General features: G+C 35.6%; 1 protein-coding gene across 1 annotated transcript; it reads left to right on the top strand.

Moving 5' to 3' along the window:
* Window positions 1-1,835: 1,835 nt before the first annotated feature.
* On the top strand, window positions 1,836-23,116 carry LOC149421522 (ATP-binding cassette sub-family F member 3). The gene is made up of 12 exons (XM_089634845.1): window positions 1,836-2,028; window positions 2,200-2,302; window positions 3,216-3,387; window positions 4,127-4,341; window positions 9,010-9,273; window positions 10,405-10,605; window positions 12,147-12,329; window positions 13,557-13,730; window positions 14,543-14,717; window positions 17,463-17,643; window positions 19,572-19,792; window positions 20,909-23,116. The coding sequence occupies exons 1-12, from the start codon at window positions 1,956-1,958 to the stop codon at window positions 21,068-21,070; spliced, it is 2,124 nt and encodes a 707-aa protein (XP_089490971.1). The 5' UTR covers window positions 1,836-1,955; the 3' UTR covers window positions 21,071-23,116.
* The last annotated feature ends 4 nt before the right edge of the window (window positions 23,117-23,120 follow it).

Genomic DNA, 23,120 nt, shown 5'->3' with positions numbered 1-23,120 from the left:
TGCATTATTTCCCATTCGTTGTTACTGAAATAGGTTTTTTTCTAACTGATACAAAGAGTTTCAAAAATAAAATTTTCCTATCAACCGTGACCCACTTTTTTGTATATTTACCAATAAGAGTCTTTTCCATAGACATATGAATATTAGTAGACCTGCCCTAAGTGATTAAAAGCGTATTATCCCCACTCCCCATACCGGTTCCATTGGAGCCGGCTGGGCTCGCGTATGGCCTCAAGTGAAATTTGAAAACGTGACGTCATCATTCTTGTGCTTTCTATGGTCGAGGCATCATCGGTTCATTTTTCCGAAATAACACGGCAAAATGTTGACTTGTACTATGAAAACTTGTAAAAATAGATTGAAAAAGAGAATAAACCCAATTGTCGTATTACATTCCATATATAAGCATTATTTTACTTTATTTTAAGCATATTCACATCGTATAATATAGATCAGTTTTAGAAACATATACTATCACATCGAGAAACGTCTGGACGCGAAACACAAAGCCGGTTGGTTGCTGGGAAGTAAATTATGAACATTTATAAAAGTGTCTTAACTAAATACTTAAACGAAATATTCAACTCTGAAAATAGAACCGAATTTTTTTGCCGAATTTGGACTTCGCAAATTTGTTCATAACGTGGCGAGTAATTTGCGCTCCCATGTAAAAATGTCTATTCATTCAAAAGCAGATTTTACTTTTAAGAAGTAAATGGTGATATTATAATGCGAGATGCCTATTTACTGTCAGATTGATTTATTGACGAATCACAGTCAGTCTTACGCCCTTCGTTCATCAACAGTTGATTTTACCCCTCGCCATTATCTTCTCGTCTATTAATTCCTATGTCTGTGGTCTTTTCATAACTTTTTATTTACACGAGTAATAACTTCTTACTTGGAGCAGGTGAACGGGTTTATGTATTTAGGAAGTATGTTTACGAGATATGGGAAGGCTGACAGAGTTATTGAAAGAAGGATAAATGCAGGTAACTCCATTAATGGAGGACTGAACGCAGTTGGCGCTAACAAAAAAAATTCTAAAGAAGCGAAGCTAGCAGTCCACAATGGAGTGCTAGTACCTTCCCTGATGAATGAAAGTGAGGCAGAGAAAGTATGAAAGTAGTCTGAATGCTGTAGAAATGAGATCCTTGAGGCGTATGTATAATAAAACTATGTATAATCGTGTGAAAAATGTGGAGATCTGCAAATAGTGCAAAGCTGATGTAAGCGTAGTGAGTAAGATTAAGAAAGGAACGCTTAGATTGTTTCGGCATGTAAAGCGAATGAGCAAAGAAAGGAGTGTAAGGAGAATATATGATGCAAATGTGAATGGTAGCAGAGAAGTCGGGGACGCCCGAAGAAGACTTGACACGACCACATGAATCAGATACTTGAGTTGGGCCATGTCGAGAGTCAGAATAATAGAAGAGTATGTATGAATGTGAATGAGGCAAGGAGTGTGTGCCAAGATCGAGTTGTTTAGCGGTCCGTCCTCTCTGCCTACCCCTGAGGCGAAACGGCGTGATGATAATTTGTAATAACCTCTGAAATTATCAGTAAGTTCGCTCCGACCCCAGTTGTAACTTTGATACATAAATATTGCTTTGATAGCTGCTTACTTTTAACGGTAAAATGTGTTGCGCGTGCGCACAATCCATATCAATATAAACTACAACACGCCACTAATTTCAGAGCCAAACGAAACCAGAACTTATTTCAATGGTTTTGTATGTGTGTACACTGACTTCTGTTTTGCGTGGTTATTTCGTAATTTAGTCTAGGGTACGAATTAAAACTTTATCTATGGATTCCTTCACACGATTCCTTGAACCAAGTTGGCTGCACTTATTCGATTTGTCAATTGTGTCAATTATTTTGTCGAGATTTAATATTCAGAAATGCTGAATTTATGTATATTTCAACAATAGTATTATAGTTACAAATACATAATGGCTGCGCTACATAAATTAATAATCAAAGAGTTCCCGCTCTTAGATGAAGATCTCAAAAAATATGTCCAAGGTACGTGTCAAAAGTAAGGTTATTAAACCTGATTCTCTTGTGGTTTACAAAATATTGAAGGTTATCGTAAATCTCATAATGTGTAACCTATATTGCCAAAAAATATCCGCAAATTTATATCAATTGACTCTTGCCCTTTATCCTTATGTTTATGTTCGAAAATTGTTTCAGATATTCTAGCTAATTGTGAAGATTTTGAGAGCGGTACCGAGGTGTACGAAGCAATTGGTGAAGTTCTACATGAAATATCAGAGAAATCTGAAAATGACATCAGGTTTGTTATATTTATTGAACAATGAAGTTCATCTTTTCACTAAGATGAGTTAGTTAGAAAGTTAGTGAAAGTCACCTAATTATCTGCACAACTCTTTGCCAATTAAATTAGGGGAAAAATATAATTCAATAGGTGCAAAACCATATCTTGTTGTATCTTATATGAACCAACCTTTACAATTTTACTGACATCATCAGATGTTGTCCAACTCACTGTTTGATAGGAAAAACAATGCTACCATTGTTACAAATGAGTTCTGTAAAAATAATATCCACAACTCAATAGATTTTTTTCTGAAAGGCTATGCGTATGGAGCCAGCATCTTGCTATAACAAAAATCATAATTTTTCATCAGATTTTAATTACATTATTGAGCCAGGCATTGATGATAAATGAAAAGTAATAAAAGTTAATTTATAAATCGCATTTTTGTGAAGGTTCATCTTAAGTGAGCCATACACTAAATAACCTAACCTAATATAATGGATATGTGTATGCAAATTAAATAGATAAAAAAAATATCCAATGAGTTGTGAATCCAATAAAAGTGGTAAAAGTCACCGCAGTATTAATTAATTCTACTTACTCCGTTGTCTGTTACTCTCTTAATCTTTATTGGTTAAAAAAATGGTTCGAATAATGGCATTATCAGCTAGGCCTCACTAGGCCAAACTTACAAAATCTGCTGGTATTCAAATCAAGTTAAAAATTATCCTCTTATTTAAGGGGGGAATAAAACTGGCTCAACGAAGTGTTATCATCTCAATATTATACAATCCGGCTCAGGACTGAGCTTAGTCCTTTGCTCTCAGCCCGTTAGCTTAGTCCCTCACAGAATTAGGCCCTTAATATCTGTATCAAGTCTATTAAATATGCATTGTACGAAGAAGTTAATCATAATGTTTCTTTCCAGAACAATCTGTGATAGGCTGCTGCTCTTGATGAGGCCAGACATTGGCAAGGGAAAGAATGGCCCCCGACGGATGCTGCAAGCTCCCGTCAACCTGGGAACCATGGCAGCCAACCTGCAGGGGGAAATGGAAGACGTCAAAAGCATATGGGTCACGACGAGGGATGACAGCTTCGTAAGATTATTTGATTAGACACCCAACCGACCGAGAACAAAAATCGTTCCAAGGGTTTACTTCTCTTAGTTTTAACAAGTGTAAATATCCCCATGAATGCTATATTTTGACAATTCTCAAATGTTAGAACTTCAAAATTATATTATTTTTTGTGGAAACGTGCATCAACACTTTGACCCCAGTGTGACAGAACTAGGGACGTGCAGTCCATGAAGGCTGAACATTTGTTTTTTCTCCAAGAAAAATAAAGTAAAATAATTTATTGCGTGTCCTTGGGTCAACTATCTAAATATGAAGTTCATGGTCACAATAAAAATGGATAAAGCTCCATCCATTCTTTTAATTATAATGTGAGCATACATTGAAAAGTGAAGTCAAAATCCCTCTCCATTGGCAAACTAATTCTGAAGTCCTTTGCAGGGACACAAACTCACAACTTCGCAAATCAGTTTGTTTTATGTATGTGAAACAAAATACACCCAAATTTTTTTTAAATACCCTAACTTGCGTAATTATGAGCCTACATCCAATAAAAGAATCTCAATCTGCTGACAAAGGACGGATTTGGGCACTATTTGCTAATATAGCCTTTTTATAAGGAGCGTTAGTTGAATTTTAAGCTATTAAATTCTCTAGATTTCTATTTTTGTAGAAAACAAGTTTGATAAACAATGTAAAAATGGTCTATATCATTTCATTTTCTCTCTGTTCTCATAAAAATACTTTGTTTTTATTTCAGAAAGTCGATGCCAAGAAACTAGAAAAGGCAGAGGCAAAATTACAGCAAAAGCAAGGCAAAAGGTCCGAGTACAAGGCTCCCGTCATACAGATCGCCCTACAAACTGCCACAGCCTCTCAAGTCACCTCCAAGAAAGATACCAAACTGGAAGCAAAGGGAACCAACAGGACAACAGATATTAGAATTGAAAACTTTGATGTGGCTTTTGGTGACAGGTAATGATTATATTTTAAAGTAGAGTAGAGTATGTTATATATTCATATTTATGTTAATAGTTTCTACTGATACTTAAATTGTAATGAAGGACACTTTTTCCTTAACCTTTCCTTATCTGTGATGTGTATTTACTACACATTGCTTCTAATAACTTTAATAACTCAATAAATATAATATATTCTGGGTTCAGATTTTAGGTATTCCTCCGTTATACATTTATGCACTGAATTAAGAAAATATATATTACATAGTTTTCAAATTCAATTAAAAATCGAGAGTTTTTTGTTAAAAATCGGGAACAAATACACCAATACAATCAACCGTGTGACAACGATACGCGAAAAGTGTGCTTTAATTCGCTATGCGGGAACATGAGACATCCACACTTCTGCAGTTGTAGTTTTTGATTTAGGCCATCGATACCTACGACCGCACAGCTGTTTTTGTGCCAGCCGCCAGCCAGTTGGCCGCGAACCGTCGTTAGATGTGGACCCCTCGCACGTTTCTTTAGCATCTGCCGATGGTTTTTTCATGTTTTCAGCAATTAAATTACAATTATTATCACTTTTGATATAAAATATAATAAACATAAGCCATTAGCTATGAATATTCATATTTTTCCGATATTAAATTGCTTATTTTGAGATGTGTATTGACTACACAGCACCGGAACGCGTGTATTTTTTTAGCACAGTAAGGGAAAGGTTAATATGTTTTATGGTCGGTGATATATCTTTCTCTTATATAACTGCTTTTTAAGTACATTCTTTTAATGATAAAAGAACAATAAAAAATGGTAAATGTCTATGGTAGGAACTTATTACAGTACTTAAAATCATTTCAGTGATTGGTTGTTGATTTGCCCGTGATTATATCATCAGTGTAAGTCCAATATCACAGAAGAAGCGTTTGTAAAAATGTTTAGGAGGGACAGTCGAGGGCACCCACCACTTTCCCCAAACCATTTAAGGACCAGATGGGTCTCTCCAGTGGCGGTTCTTCACAAGGGGACCGTGGGGACAGTCCCCACTACAGATATTCCAGAAATCTACCAAGAAAAAAAATGACAATTCTTTCAGTTCGCAAAAAATAATGAATGCATTCTTTACATGAAAGTAATTAACAGTTGCAGAAATTTCAACTAAAAATTCATTAGGGTAATTTTTAAGCTCGAAATTTGAAAAGTTTCTTCCGACGAACGTGCGACTAGCCTCCTCCGTTCCTTGCAGCAAACTAATTACTAATATTACTAATACCAACGTGACCGACGAGCCCGAACGAGCGGATTCGGGACTAGCGTCCAGTTATGCGCAGAACGTTCTGCGCAGTTGGGGGACAACCCCAGCGATTTATTCCTACTAAAATGATTCTTCTACTTGGACTGAATACTCTTGTATGAGATTTTAAGAATTTGCGCATGCGTATTTGAATCTTCTAACGAAATCGCAGGGGACAGACTTGAAAATCCCCTTGTGATCGTTTGTTTTAGTTCTAATTATTGAAGTAGGTCAGTTATGCACGGGTCAGAATATGCGTTAGTCGTGTTATAATCGTTTGTGACGTTTAAGTAAAATAATAGTATTGATATCGATTGATCGGATCATTTCTTATTTCTATAGCGCCGTTCTCGTGGTAAAAGCGCTTTAAACTGAAGTATCTACGATTAACTTGTGTTATTTTTTATTAAACGTAATATTTATGAATATTTGGTGATTCTGGTTAGGTGCGTGACTTATCTTCTTATCTAATAATAATTTTTGTTAGAAATTATTCGAAAAAATGAATGAAGTCGACTTTTTACTGAAAAATAAATTCAGTACGTTAACATTTGACGAAAAAGTAGAAGTGAATCGCCTAGGTGCTCACCAACCTAGAGACATTGTAATCGAGTTTCATGTTGTTAAAACTCGTAAAAAGTTAAATTTTAATCCAGAGTGGTTTTCTAAAAAATCTTGGTTATGTGCTAGTGTTTTGTTAAAGAAACTTTTTTGTTTTCCCTGTATACTTTTTGGTGGTGATACAGTGTGGACTCAATCTGGGTATATTGATTTAAAACATTTATCGGAAAGGTTGACAAAACACGAAAATTCATCGGAGCATATGAAAAACGCAATAACTTTACAACTTTTTGGAAAAACAAACATTATCGAAAAACTGGATAGTGCTTACCGACGAGGTATTATTCGTCATAACGAGGAGGTCGAAAAAAATCGTTACGTTTTGTCAAAAATAATTTCTGTTTTAAGACTATGCGGTTCATGTGAAATCGGTATACGCGGCCGAAATGAATCCTCGGACTCGTTGAAACCGGGCATTTTCAGGTCTATTTTTGAGTTAATATGTAAAGATGATTTGACCTTAAAGAAGTATTACGAAAACTCACCGATATTCAAAGGCACGTCAAAAATTATTCAAAATGAACTCCTAGATTGTATGTACAGTGTTTACCGGGACCTTATAAAAGAAGAAGTTTCAGAAACCAAGTTTGTTTCAATCGAAGCGGACGAAACAACGGATGTTTCGTGTAAAGCCCAACTTGTCACAATTTTAAGGTACATTACCAAAACAGGAAAAGTCACGGAAAGATTTGTGAAATATTCCAAATTGTCGGACAAATCTGCAACGGGTGTAGCGAGTGAATTGAGGAGTGTGCTTGAAGAATGCGGTGTAAAAGCTAACCAACTCGTGGCTCAAACATATGACGGTGCCGCTGTTATGAAAGGCCGGCTCAATGGCGTTCAGGCCCAGCTAAAGATACATTTTCCGTATGCCCATTTTGTACACTGTTACGCACATCAAATTAATTTAATAATGCAGCAGCTATGTGCCACAACCCATAAGGAATTGAAAATATTTTTTGCCAACCTTTCTGGATTTTCTTCCTTCTTCTCGGTTTCTTCGAAACGTACGTGCGTTCTAGATGAGGTGGTCAAATCTAGAATGCCGAGAACTATCACAACACGATGGAATTGTCGCATAGTGAACACCGTTAACGAAAACTTGGAGGAACTTGCTCAAGGAATGTCTCCTGAAATTTCAAGATGAACTTGGATGGGATTCAGTCACTATAAATGAGGCATGTGGACTCCTAAATCTCTTAGGTGACAGAACTTTTTGTAGTCTTCTTTCTTTTTTTTCTCTATTTTAAAACAAGATTTCAAGAAGTGCGGGAAAAAACTGACAAATTCGCAACTATGCATGATACCTTGCTAAGCAAGAGAAATTTCTCCCTAATAGATTTATCCCGCATCATGAAAGAGGCTTGTGACACGATACTTATTAATATTGAAGATCGATTTTCAAGTTGTCACCACCTTTCTGCAGCCAAATTAATTGACGTCAAGTTTTTTAATGCATATTTAAAAAAGTTTCCCATTGAACATCTAAAAATAGCGGTCGAATATTACCCAATTTTAGATGAAAAAAAAATGCGAACTGAGCTTGAAATTCTTTACAGTCACACTGAATTGACCAAAAATATTAAATCAGCTACATCTCTACTGCAATCGTTACAAGAAAATAACGTCACAGACATTTTTACTGAAGTAACGAAACTTCTCCATATAATTATTACCACCCCAATGACGACTTCAGAATCTGAGAGATGTTTCTCAACATTAAAACGTGTTAAAACGTGTTGGCGAAACACCATTGGAGCTGAAAGATTGAATGCACTGGCAATGCTTTCAATAGAGAATGATTTCATCAACGCCATACCAGAATTCAACAACAGTGTTATCGATCGATTCGCAAAAATGAAGAACAGAAGAATTGATTTTTGCTACAAAGTTCTTTCGGATGGCGAAACTTCATGAAGAAACTGCGAAGGTAAAAATAAATAGGTACTAGTAGTTCATATACCTAGGTAGTAGAAGAAATATTATGTCATGTAGATAGTCCCCATCCCTGATTTATCTTAGACTTTAGACCTTAGAATTAGGCACAGTAAAAAACCTATTCGTGTATATATTTATATTGGATCTCGTACTCCCATTTTCTGGCGATGAAATGTCAGTATCTACACATAAAAAATGACGGTCCCCACCACCGAAAATGTGCTCGAGCCGCCACTGGGTCTCTCTGTCAGTTCTCACGTCAAGACTCTACTTTTGTTTGTAAAATGAACCACTATTAAATGATTCTAAAAGCCCCGGACTATTCCTAGACGGCACAACTTATACATGCCAATAACTACCAGCACAATATCATAATACCATCTACCAAGATAAGCACGTAAATGTTTAGCAGGGACAGCAGCAGGGACAAAATCTATCTAGTAATTTAATTAGTTTTTCAACATTTATTAACTTTAAATCCTAATCCTTATTAACGGCATAACAATCTCTATCGTCTACAGTAGCTTATTGGTTGAAACAGGTGCGTGAGGAGGTACCCTACATATGCAGCTCCCGAACATTCCATCAACACCGGTTTCGTTGCCAAAAACAGATTTATTTTCTGTCAAGATTTTTTCACGTTCGTAGGAAGCCGGTTGTAAAGGGTTATAATTAATCTTGTGACTTGTGAACGTAGATAGATTGTGAACATACATAAGATATTAATTTGAAACTACATAATGGTCAATCAAAGTGGCTCTGCCAGGGGATGGATTGCGTTGAAAAGGCCAGAGTTATTTTATGAATGAAATGTTTTAATTTCTCTTTCAGAGTATTACTGCAAGGTGCAGATCTCCTGTTGGCATTTGGGAGGCGCTATGGCCTGGTGGGCAGAAACGGTCTCGGCAAGACCACGTTACTCCGCATGATCTCCAACAAGAGTCTGCGCATCCCCTCACACGTGTCCATCCTGCACGTGGAGCAGGAGGTGGTCGGAGACGATACCATAGCCCTGGACAGCGTGCTGGAGTGCGACATTGTCAGGGAGAGTCTACTAAAGAAAGAGAAGGAAATCAATGCTCTCATAAATAATGGGTAAGTTATATATGATTTGAGATTTTCACGGCCAAAAGTATTATCGTGATCGATTATTGGGGTATTACGCCTTGTTGCACTTACTCAATATATCTGCCCTGATGATGGACACTGCAAGGTTGTCCAAAACGATGGCTAAAGCAGGAGGATGTCCAATACGACATAATACCCCAATAATCAATCACGATAAATGGGTAGGTAAGTAAGTTTTGATACTTGACCTCGAAAGTGAATTATTAAATTTATCTCTGATTTTATTAATCCAATCTAAATGTGGCGACTATCATCGCCGTCTTCTTACCTGTTGTTTGATGATAAGCAGTGGCGTATCGTGTCGCCACATATAATAATACATACATGTTTTTTATGTATACATACATTTTATGTAAGTTTACTTCATTTTAGTTTATGTCATGAAAACTGTTATGGACTTGATAAATGCCATTTCATTGTTCCCTAAATATGTAATATTTAAATGCATTGATTTAATCATTCTGCCTCACTAGCATTGGCCTGAGAGGTCCATATCAATCCCTCTTCCCCTCCCCAACTTCATTCACATACTGTTGAAATGTAAAATGACAACAAAATAACTCAATCTTAATCCATCTCTTGAAAGTTTATTACATACTTTCCTGTTTCCTAAATAAATGAAAACAAAAATATGCAATCATTCTGCATCACTGTCGCATTAGTCTGCAAATTAATCCCTGTTGCACTCTTCTTTCCCCCCTCAAAGTCTTCTTCCTTATATGTTTCTTAAATAAATGAATACCACAATTCTGCATGACTGTAGCATCAATTCGAGAGGTTCCAATCTTTCTGTATCCAAATATGTATTCTTCCAAATTTATCATCCACCAACATTCGGAACATTAGATTTTCTCATCTCATATTCTTCCTCTTGTCCTTTGGCCCGGGGACCCATGGTCTTAACAAGACTCCTCCATGCATCCCTGTCCTACGCTACTTGGGCGGCCACGAACCACAGTAGGCCCAGCCTCTCCTTGCACATCCTCTGGAGTAGCTTCTACCAACTTTCCCTGGGTCAGCCCGCTGGATGTCTTCCCTTTAGAATTGAATTAGATTTCCAAACCAAATTAACTAACTATACTTAATATAATTTTGTAGCGGCACAGATCCTGCCCTCTCCACGGAGCTGTCAGAGGTGTACGCGCAGCTGGAGCACATAGAGTCGGACAAGGCCCCGGCGCGGGCCTCCATCATCCTCAACGGGCTGGGCTTCACCACGGAGATGCAGGGCCGCGTTACCAAGGCCTTCTCCGGGGGCTGGAGAATGAGGCTCGCCCTCGCCAGAGCTCTGTTCTCCAAGTAAGACTTATTTAAACTCGTTTTTTATTTATTGTTTCTTCAGATATTATTTTTGTCAACATTTCAATTTTTAACCTCACTGTGGGCACCAGGCTGTGTTGAGTTTAATAATTTTATAAAATATATATTTATTGTTTCTTACAAATGAGTGCTAAAGCCGAAGATATGTGAAATCATTTAATGTAGTGAACATATAGGGGGACTGTGGGGAAAAGGACAAAGATGAAAAAAATATGTTGTCAATCCTCAGCTAACACAAATATTTTAACAATGGTTTTAAAATTAAATAAAGAATTAGACAACTTAATATAATCTGGAAGGCTATCAACACTATATAGTCGGGCATTTTACCGCCAAATAGCAGCGTAGCGCGGATGTTTTTTTAAATTTTAGCGCCAAAATTAGACTTTCAGCAATATATTCATATCTTATGATCTATTTGATATTTTTCGATGAAACTTTCAGTGTTTTACTTTAAAAAGATGTCTCTATTTATTTACTTAGCAATCTATGTGTAATTCCTTTTTTTATGAATAAAAACATTCTACTTTCTTCGGAATCATAAAAAAAAACAGTGTTTCACAATCGAAATAACTTTATTCAGACAAAATTACAAGATTATTTAGAAATTTTCAATACATATAAAAAAACTATAACCTAATAGTGCCTCAATGTATGATAGCGTTCGAAACACTTTCCTTTATGCAGGGGCACATTGCAAATCTTGCACATACATTCACTGCGTAGTTTGTGAGAGGAACATACGCGACAACGATTTTATTTTTTGTTGTGTTTCAAACTCACTGTATTGACAGGTAGATAGATCGGGTACTGCCGACAATAGAAAACACATGATCCCGCACCCATTTAGAAACCCTTGTTTACAAGTTTCTCGCCCCTTACCGCTTTGCGCAACAAAATGAGTTAACTCGTCTCCCGCGTCTTACTGTAAAAAGGCGTATGATGAGTTTTCTCGTTTCCCGCAAAGAATGTGTTAAATGTAAGTCGAGCCTGATGCATATAATTTCTTTGACCAAAAGAATACTTTTTTTGATTTGCCACAAAGTCAAATAAAATAAAATTTCAATAAAACACTCTTGTGATGGCAGCACTGGACTTCTAGCAGGGTACCATTCCTGATGTCATAAATGTCTAAAACTTTATTTATTTTTTCTGTATTATTATTATTATTTTGTTGTACATTACATTTTATTTTGTTTTCTTATCTGTATATTGTCTTACAATATTTTTCTTTTTACTTTCATTTATTATATTATTAAGTATTATATTATATACTATTCCATTAAACTTGTGGGGTTCAACCACCCCTCAGAAAAAATAAATAATAAAAAAAGTTTGGACCAGAGTGTTTTAATTAATTACTCCCTTAGTTTCATAATTACCCTAACCATCAATTACGATGTAATCAATGTTCATAATAAGTAATTAGATTTATAAATATTGAAATAACCTTTCCAATGTACTTTGAGAATCCTGTGAAATGATTAAACCTCGGGTAATAATTGTGAGTGTGTTTTCAGACCTGACCTACTACTGCTCGATGAGCCCACTAACATGTTGGACATTAAGGCCATCATCTGGTTAGAGAACTATTTACAAAACTGGCCCACGACCCTACTGGTAGTCTCTCACGACCGGAACTTCCTGGATTCTGTACCCACCGATATTTTACATCTTCATACGCAACGATTAGAAGCATATAGGTAACCAATGTGCACATTATCACCTTTAATTTGTATATGTACATAAATGGCTTATACGATATAACTACTTGTTACTTGAATTTCATTATTAAAAATAATTTTTCAGTTTCCGATAACCATTTATTGGATAACCAGTACCTCTGCCATAGGTCACCCCAAATGGTTCACTACATTTACGTATGGTGTAGTTTTTGCACAATCTTTTCTCGGCAAAGAAACAAATCAAAAATTTAATTCTTCATGGCCAATTATGAAATTGAAATTAAAATAACTTTAATAATAAAAAAAAATACTTAAAGAAAATAAAGATAATGTTGGTAGTTGTAAGTCAAATTATAAAGAGTTAAATATGACAGAAATTGATATGGTCGAATTAGCTCAGTGGTAAAGTAAAGCCCCGCCAAGGCTGAAGCCCTGGATTCAATTCCTTTATGTGACCGAATCTTTTTCTGATTTTTGTTTGAAAGTTGTTAATATTATCTTCAATGGTTGAAACAACAATTTTTTTCTTGTTTAATTCAATTTGCTTTCTAAATTAACCTTCCAGCGGGCGCGCTGTTGTAAAATTTACGACAGACGCGCCTTATCGTTTCCCCCACTCTTACCACTTATAGTCGTAAGCGTCGAGCTTCGAGATATGCTAGAGTCAAATCAAATCAAATCAAATGTCAATCATTTACCGCAATATATAAGTGCTGAATTACGGGATCAATGTGAATTATGGTCGGGCAGTTGAACCGATAACAGAAGAAGAAAATAGAAGCTTTCCAAAACGCGGTGTTTGTCGGTTATGTGCACTGGATAAGAAAAGATCCTCAGCATCAATGAAGTGTTGCCATTGCCAGTCCTTTACATGCAAGAACCATTCTTCAGATGAGGTGGTTTGTAACAATTGTAAGGATGAGAATTTTGATTCTGACTAAATAAGTCGATAAAATATTTGTTTTGAAATATTAACATGTTTAGAGTGTTGCTTCGTTATTTTTTGAGAAAGTCAAATATATTTAGTGCTGCCTATTATCATTTTTCATAACCTTAAAGAAATTCCCTAACATTTGTATAAAGAAAACACCACTTACATGGAGAAAACTCGATGACGTATAATTTACGACAAGCGCCCGCTCAAGGGAAATTTCTCAACGCGCCCCCGCTGGAAGGTTAAGATATTTTAAAACTTTCTAAAAGTATTTGTGTTCAGTTTTGATTGAAATTCTGTTATGTTTTCAGGGGTAACTACGAGCAATTCCACAAGACAAAGACAGAAAAGCACAAGAACCAGCAGCGAGAGTACGAGGCGCAGGCACAGCACCGGGCGCACGTGCAGGAGTTCATCGATCGCTTCCGCTACAATGCCAACCGGGCCTCCTCTGTACAGTCCAAGATCAAGATGTTGGAGAGGCTGTGAGTATCTGCATGCACATATATCTGTAGTTAAATTGATATCAAAGTTCCATAGCTAAAGGTGGAAATGATGTTAGAAGTTGAAAATATTTATGTCAATCTAGAAATTATGTATAGAATAAAATTTGTATATTTCATTGTGCCAAAGTCTCTGTCTGAGAGTTCTGTGCTGCTTAATACATGGTGTCCGGAAGCAAATGGTACAAGCAGGTAAGTGATGAATCTACGTCATACAGAGAATCCAAAAAAACTTTTTTTTTCAATCTGAGCATTTTGATTTTCCGACCTAAAAAATTCCAGCTTTGGATTCTATTTACATACCACAAAATCGATTCCAAACGTGATGTAAATTCACCAGTTTCCCACTTGTACCGCTAGTTTCCCGACACCATGTATAATCAGATTTCTGCTATGAAGTCGAGATAAAAAAAATTTTTACTTCTCGCAAAATCCCATTCTTAATTTTTCAAATCAATGATCAATTTTAAGCATCTCACACATTGATTTTCAAAGTCCTAAACTTTTTCAACGGAAACCTATTTTATGCAGATATCTAGATAATCAGCAATACAAAATTCATAATTTCAAAATGATTATTATTGTAAAGTAAAAATTTGATGTTCCAATTCTGCATCATCCACTATGATGATGGATATTGTCCGTCCAATAATGTAGTTTGATTAAGTTATTATTTGATGTTCCAGTTTATCAATCCATCACCTGCATCATCCATTGTGATGATGAATATTGTCCGTCCAATAATGTAGTTTGATCAAGTTGTTATTATAACTTCTGTTTGTTTTCTTTTTCAGACCTGAACTGAAACCAATAGAAAAAGAGGTTGAAGTCGTTCTCCGGTTTCCAGAAACTTTGGGTCTCTCACCTCCCATCTTGCAGTTAAACGAAGTCGGCTTCTCGTATAACCCAGAGATGAAGATTTTCAATAATGTTAACATAGGCGCAACCTTAGAATCTCGAATTTGTATTGTGAGTTCTTTTTCTTATTACATTTACATCTTATATATAATTTTTTGAAGTTTTTAACGATGTTTTTTGTTTGTTTTTATTATTACGCATTATCTCGGCATAGGAATGAGATTCAGAGTCGAAGTGAAGTCGACAAAATGTAGTTTTTTAACAGTAACAATGTGGTCTATAGTAGAGAATGGTATAAAAAGTCGAGATGTCCGAGAAAGACTTAACGCATTATCTCTCCACTGGAATGAGGTACGGAGTCGAATATATGCAAAAAAATTTATCATTAAGGCCAAGTATAATAGGTACCCTGTTCAGAACGAAACTATAACAATGCCCCCCAGCGGAGGAACTAGGTTTTACTATCCATTTAAAGACAGTTCTGTACTAAAAAAGTTCTGTTGAAATTCGTAAGATGTCACTAATTATAACTGAAAACACTTTCCCACTGCAGAAGGCTCCGCGCTGACACAAAAAATACAATAGGTAGGTACCTAGGTATGTACATCAATGGGCTCTGACCGTAATAAAAAACGTGCTTGAAGACTATTCAAGAGTAAAAAATGCATGTTTTGAAGGATAACAAAAAAAATGCTTTTTGTAAGCTTTTTTTAATAAGGATCATAGAAGAAAACAACGGTGCCTAAGTAAATAATATGTAATGCTTTATTAAAAACAATGTCATGACACAAGTAAAAATAAATTACTACTAAATTGCTACTTATAAATTCACATATTTATAAATAGCATGTGATAAAAAAAAATAAAAATTATAAAAATATGGGATTCGAACCCGGGTCCTGCATAACGAGTGTCGAACGCTCTACCTCTAGACCGCGAGGAGAGGTATCTTGCGCGACGAGAACCGCGTATACGACGTGTACTCCTCAATTGACTTGTCCCGCGCAATTTTAAATTTTGAAAAACTCACGGCTGTGTTTTTTACTAAAAAAACTTGTCACGCACGTCTGCGAGGGTAATTAGTCGCGTTATCGGCCTTGAGTCACTTGACGGTCATGAGTCGGTTTTACTCCGGTCCTCGAAAATATATTGGTGTATAACCGTTTCATGGAGAACATGAAAAAAAAAAAAAAAATAACGCATGTAAAGAAGTTTCACTTCAATATATAAAAATCGTATGTAAAGTACAAATTTGAAATAAAAATTATGAACGTATATAGCATGTACCAAATAAGAATCAGCTAAGCACACCTCACAATAAATATAATATTATTTTACTTATACAATAAAAAATTGTGATGACGAATCGTATCAACCTAACTCCTCAAAAGTGTGTGTGCGCATGTCCACGTCGAAAACTAACACATGTATAAACACGTGCACAGCAAGACCGTTTGTCAATTTATAAAAAATTACTGGCAAACTTCTTCGTATATACAAGTAGGTATTATCTTCGCTGACTGATGACACGCAAGATTTTGTTGAAAATTCCAAGGGTCGTTCCGTGATTAACGCCATCTGTTGACATATTTAAAAATAAGCCTTCAGTTCTAATTTCTGCCGTAGCAGCTGAATTAATGTCGCCACTTTACGGCAACATAATTTATTATTTTAATAAACTCGAAACTCTTAAACAAATGGTAATTTAAAAATGTGAAAATAATTTTAAAAAGTGTACAAAAATAATAGAAACTATTCCTCGTTCCTTTTTTTAGAATAAATTTAACCAAAGTTTAGTAAACCGCATTTACAAAAACATTAAAGATAGTGCCTAGGAAATAATTATACCACAACCTTATTCTTTTTTTTTTTTTTAATTACTGAACGAAGTCTTGAAGAAAAATCTTCAAGGTATTTTTTGAGGATATTCAAAATTTAAAATATTTTTTGAACAATACGAAAGGACGGCCATAAAAAGGTCATATTTCTGATTTAATTTTGATAAATGCTAAGTCTTTATAAATAATAATTTTTTTTCCGGCTAAGAACATCATATTTACCGTATTGCGTAATAATATTTTCATTATTTCGAATTGATAAATTACTAGACACCGCCTTAACAATGTGGTATACTTCATGATACTACTTCAACAGTAGAAGAAGTCAGGGACACTCGAGGAAGAGATGAGTCAAATGATTATGTATGCTTTAATGAGGCGTATGTGATGAACAAAGAAAGGGGTGGAAGATACTCTCAGTATCGCCCTGGTGTAAGACCACCATTCAAGAAATGTAAATCTAGTATGTCCTGGAAGTGAATGTTTGTAAAAAATGTGTATTGTGCTTCAAGTATTTTGATTTTGTTCTTCTCCAACATACTAACACTAAATAATTATAACCAAAAATTAGTCTCCCGAAATATCAATACAAACTGAAAATATCACCCGAGTAAAAATAAATGCCGCCAACGGGAATTGAACCCGCAACTTCTGATGTCCGGTCAGGTGCTCTGGACCACTGAGCTACGTCGGCTTATTATCGCCAAATAAGTCAATATGTACTATGTAGTACTTCAATCAACAATTACTGCTTATTATATTTTTTCACCTGTAAACAACCAACTTTATTTTTTTTTTTTCAGCATTTATTTTTACTCGGGAGATATTTTCAATTTGTATTGATATTTCGGGAGGCTAATTATTGCTTATAATTATTTGTTATCCTTTGTGCTATGCATAAAACCTTGTCTTATAAACATTAGTTTATCATTAAAAAATTCTAATGGCGATTGCCCCATTCCCCTGTGGTTCATTTGAAGCCTATCAATTTTGAAGTAAACTGTTTATTTTCCCACAGGTTGGTGACAATGGCGCTGGTAAGACAACGCTGCTGAAGCTGATCATGGGACTACTGACCCCCACTTCCGGCATGAAGCACGTACACCGGAGCTTGAAGTTTGGATATTTCTCTCAGCATCACGTTGATCAACTTGAGATGAATGTCAACTCAGTGGAATTATTGCAGCAAACATATCCTGGTACACAAATACATACAATAACATTATTGACATTCAGATGTACAGTTAAAGGATCATATCCTGTCTCCCCCACACATTTTTGGGAATATAGTATATATGGGAGAACTATATACGTTAATTTATTGTGTACTAAAGTTATTTTTAATGTTAAATCTTTCAGATATTATTGCCACAGAGTCTGCATAACTTTTGTGAATTTTCAATGTTTCTTCTTTGACAGTTACCCAGTCCCTTTAACCAAATGCTAAAATGCAAAACAAATCTTTTGTTAACCTGAGGGGTGACTGAAATACCCCACGCGTGTTCTCATTATATGGCTATATTTATAAGTTTTGTAGGAATACACAAAATACTATGGGTTTGAAGTGCGTGTATATGTGTGTGTTTATCGCCGGCTTACCTTCAGCAATAATATCCATAGATTGTATGACTCCATAAATTAAAACAATTACTGGAATAATCGAACTTTTATTGTTCATTTAAACTTACAAGTAATATCAGTAAATTTATCGGAAATGTAGAGAAAAGGAAATAACTGTCAACTGTCAACGAGGCGCGCGAGATCGAATGACTTCAAAATGGTTTCGTTGAACAGCTGACGGCACAAGGTAGAGTTGCCAACTTTCAAAGGTTGCCAGCGGCCAAAAAGAATATTGAAATAATGTGCCAGTTCTTGTTCTCTACAATACCAATTTTACAATAGATTCACTATTTAAGCTGACTTTTGAATCTTAAATGACTTTGATCATCGCGGATATCTGCATTACTCGCTACCACTGAGAAATTACTCTCTTCTTTTTAAGGATTATTTTCAGGCACTTTGGATACAATGACGCTTTGAAAAAGTGCCAAATTAGTTGGATTCTAGCAGACGCGGCCCGTGACTGTAATTACCAGCAGTGCATTTCACTTTTAAAATTTACCTAGTCTGTAATTTAGGTGGAGCAAATTAATGAATGGGAACACCTACTGCAATTCATTCTATCTTCTAAGTTATATTTGTAAAATAATTGATTAAATAATACAAAATTATCTTGAAAATAAAGGACACTCAATTCATCGTTGAAAATATAGCGAAACCGTTTGATTTCACCGTGAACGAGTTCCAATCTGTTAATGTTGTTGCGTTAACATTGAACATTAGTATTTCTAAGCGAATCCATTCCAAACGCATTGGATTACGCATGATCAAAATTCACTCGCCGTCAAAGCACTTCGATAATGCACGGATGGGTTATGTATCTGCACTGCTCTAACACGTAATTTGACGTTAAGAGTGTAATCTGTCTCGCTCATGTCACCGTTTCGGCTACTTCGGGCTGACTCGATACCGCCCGACGCTGTTTTAGTAGTATGGTAAAAGTTGGTTCTGTGCATATCGGGGTATGCACGACTGCTTGCTCTTGCGCGGGATTTTTTTACTAGAAGATAGCTCAAATAATGACCTGACGGGAATTACGAATTTCTTACATCGATCACTGGGGTACAGATGTCGTTGTAATTTGTATGTGGAGATTGAAGACAAGCAGTGCAATGCACAAATGCACGTACCAAGGAACCGCCTCTGGATTCTAGTTATATCAAAACAAAATTTTGACACTAATCAACTGAGACTGATTTTTTCAAATTTTATTTAAAAATTCCTACTTCAGACTCAATTTTTGTAATAAATATGACATGAAAAGTTATTTAGTTTTAATGTTGGAAATTGATTAAAGTCACTCCATTTTATGGTATTCCTGTTGTCAATGGAAAGGTTAATGAAATTTACCTTTTTTGTGTTTATATCTCCTTATTTCACAAAGTTGCTTTTCACATAACTGAATCTTCTTCCAATCAGGCGGGACACAGGAAGTGTAGGCGCCACAAATCATTCTGAAAAGCTCTTATCTTTTATAAATGAATAAATAATGTTTATCTCTTCCCAGGTAAAAGTGCAGAGGAGTACAGGCGACAGCTCGGCAGTTTTGGTGTGAGTGGAGACCTCGCCCTGCAGACGGTGGGCAGCTTGTCCGGGGGGCAGAAGTCTCGTGTGGCCTTTGCTCGTATGTGCATGGGGGCACCCAACTTCCTTATTCTTGATGAGCCGACTAATCACTTGGATATTGAAACCATCGAGGCGCTGGGGAAGGCCATCTCCAAGTATACTGTGAGTAGCATGTTTTTTAAAAGTGAACCACATAGATTAAGAAAAAAATATATATATAACGCTGAAAATAGTGAAACTAGCTGGACCAATGGTCCCCGTATGCAATGCGTAGCGACTCATGCGCTGCTTTGCACCACAGCTCTTCATTCATTCCCCTATACATTAGTGTACGCGAACGAAATAAGCATTGCCAAATTTCCTTCTTAAAACTATGAATGTAATTTTTCTGATAATGGTTTTCACTTTAGTTATTTAGGGCCAATTGTTTGATAGAAATCATTGTCAAATTTGTCACAATTGAAATCAAAAATCGATCACCATTTTGGTTTTTTAACATTTCAATGGTTTCTATTAACTGTAGATTGGAACCTGTCAAAATATTAATATGTATTAATGGAACCCGTCCAAATTGTTGATTTTTAATATATATTAAGTAAGCGTACAATGTGCGTGCCGCTAAAACTCAGAAACGAGTCCCAGTACAATCAAGGGAGTTATATGGTGTGGTAGCCTTCTATCCCCCATCCATGAAGAAGGTTCCCGTTTTTACCTGAAGGGCGTGCTTTTGAAGATATTAGAGCTGGTAGTTTCGCCCCCAAGACATTTCTAGAACAGTCCAGGCATTCGACAATCGAGAGCATTCTGGAATGTTCGGGAATAGTCTGGAACGTTTGGGAACATCCCAGATCATAATGAACTAAAAACGGGATTACAGACCGTTTCCTGGTAAACTTTTATTATATTTGTAATTGTGATAATGCATTGGTATCTAATCTCTAAATAGTATAAAACAGTCACTATCCGCGTCTGTCTGTTTATGCGCTTAGTTCTTCTAAACTATGCAACAGAGTTTGATAGGGTTTTCACTATCATTTAGAGAATTCCTTCCGGAAGGTTTATATATATATGATACATGGAAATTATATTTATTGAAAGTAGACAAAATTTGAGCAACGCCGGGTACACGTCAGGTGGTTAATTTATAAAATGAATGATTTTAAATTTTCCACATTATTTTGAAATCCAAATAAATTATTGTTCTGGATAATCTGAAATAATGAAAAACATTTGTATTTTGGCTGTTGTCTGGTAACTAATTTCTATCATGTTTTCCAGGGCGGCGTGGTGTTGGTTTCTCACGACGAGCGACTTATCCGCATGGTCTGCAAGGAGCTGTGGGTGTGCGGCAATGGCACGGTGGCCAGTATAGAGGGCGGCTTCGACGAGTACAGAAAGATAGTTGAGCGCGAGCTGATGGAAGCGGCCGCTGCCAAGTAGCCCACTTAGCATAATCTTATCAACTAATTAACACAATTAAAACTACCCACATTGACGACACTGCAACTGCAACCCTTTGCGTCTCTTGCTTTTCACGAGATGACGCATAATAATAATAATAATATTTGATGATTTTTATAGCGCCATTTTTGTGAAAAATCAAGGGCGCTGTATAAATTGCATGTTTTAAGTTATTAATTATTATATATTTGTTACTATTATAAAACTAATGTGATATATATTTTTATGATCACTGGTTGGATGTGTAATGTACGTATGAAAATATGAGTTTTTACATGAATAGCTTTATTAATAATTTGAATACATGTAACATTGTAACAAAGGAAAATATTTATTAAAACAATTCATAATATGTATCTATGTATGTAATTTGATCCAATCATTTTAGTGCCTCATTTCCCTTTTCACATTGTTTTGTTTGTTGCAGTCCTGGGTTGATCATAAATGACCCAATCATTTTAACCCGATCACAAGCCATTAATGACCGATAGGATTGCTTTTTCATAAACGATTCGATCCTAGATATTTAAATTTAGTAGACCAAGTGCTTTGAATTTCGTTCCCGCGGCAGAGAAAATAGGTAGATATTTGAAATCTGAATTAGGCTGTCATGGCAGTTCCAGTTACCAGAGAACGTTATGTAATTTACCGACTGTATCGATCAAAGATCGGGTACTTTTGACCCGATCATTTGGCGAGATGTGTAAAATGATTGTTCGACCCAGGACTAGTTTGTTGGAGGTATCAATGTATCAATGTTACATTACGAAACAGATCCTCATTGTGTGCCTGTGATTTTAACCTCAGCTCTCCCTAGTTTCATCTCTGTTTTATGTCCTTGTCTATTTTATGCATTTTAATAAAATCAGTTCTTACGTGTGATTGAAGTGTTAAATCAAGTTCATACGTACACAATAATCTTGATGATATTTTTACATCCATTTCGGTTTTTTACCATTCCTGCAAATGGCTGTCAAACTGTATACATATGAAGTAACTTATTTGTGCAGTCATTGTAGATATTGTGGACGCAGTGCAATAAAATGTTAATTTCAATTTTCACTTTCCATCTGCACAGACAAGCTTGTAACATTGCTACCAGACCCTGACTAAAGCCCTTTCTAGCAATCTTTCAATCTAAATCATGGTCTTCGAATCTGATAGTATCTTCCACTCTGGGACATGCCGCATGTATACTATAGTATATTATTTTTTTTTGGTTTTAGGCATTTCACCCTGAAAAGAGTTATATTATTTTTAAATTAATTATTTGTAAAACAACACAAATTAATGGAATACAATTTATTTGCGCATACCGGGATTTGAACCTGCGTCCTCTGGATTTCTAGTGGAAAGCCTTACCCATGTTATACATATGTATATTAAATAATTTGTTTTTCACACATTATTCAAAATTGATGGTGTTTTAATTTTTTGCATTTCACTTACCCACTCAGTTACCTTTGTGCCACGAACTTGACCTACAAAAATAAACTTTATTTCGGGGAATAAAGGTTTGTGTTAATTTTTTTGTTTGATGTTTACCAAACATTAAGATTTTGCACTGGATTTGTTCCTTCACATTGATGTTGGGTATTGTCACATTTCTAAATGTGGTTTAAAACCCATCACAACCAATTCATATTGAAAATTATAAATTATTCGAGGGCTTAAAAGTCAATGTTATCTACAAAAAACATACAAAACATTCTAGGCCTCAAAGTCAAACATCGTTATCTACAAATATACATACCCAATGTATTGATACGTTTTATTTGTAGTAAAGCTGGTTGAATTTAAGGCCTAGAAATTATTGGTATATTTTTTGTAGATAATGTCATTTGACTTTAAGGACGTAGAATTATTTGTAGACAACGTTGTATGATTTTAAGCCCTCGAATTGATTCCCTATAAAAAGTTTGTTTTCTACTTTTCAGCTTTTCCTCATTAATTTATATGCAAATTTTAATAATAACTATACAAGTACGAATCACAGGAAAACCTTGTTCATATATTATACACTGTGTGT

Source organism: Hesperophylax consimilis, chromosome 8 (genome assembly GCF_061612785.1).
Source record: "Hesperophylax consimilis isolate HC1 chromosome 8, BYU_Hcon_1.0, whole genome shotgun sequence".
Classification (NCBI taxonomy): domain Eukaryota; kingdom Metazoa; phylum Arthropoda; class Insecta; order Trichoptera; family Limnephilidae; genus Hesperophylax; species Hesperophylax consimilis.
This window is presented reverse-complemented; position numbering and strand designations above follow the sequence as displayed.

Coding starts and splice junctions, on each gene's coding strand:
- LOC149421522 (XM_089634845.1), top strand. CDS start 1,956: ATGGCTGCGCTACATAAATTAATAATCAAAGAGTTCCCGCTCTTAGAT. Junction 10,606..12,146: donor GCCAGAGCTCTGTTCTCCAA/GTAAGACTTATT, acceptor GTGTGTTTTCAG/ACCTGACCTACTACTGCTCG. Junction 14,718..17,462: donor TAGAATCTCGAATTTGTATT/GTGAGTTCTTTT, acceptor ATTTTCCCACAG/GTTGGTGACAATGGCGCTGG.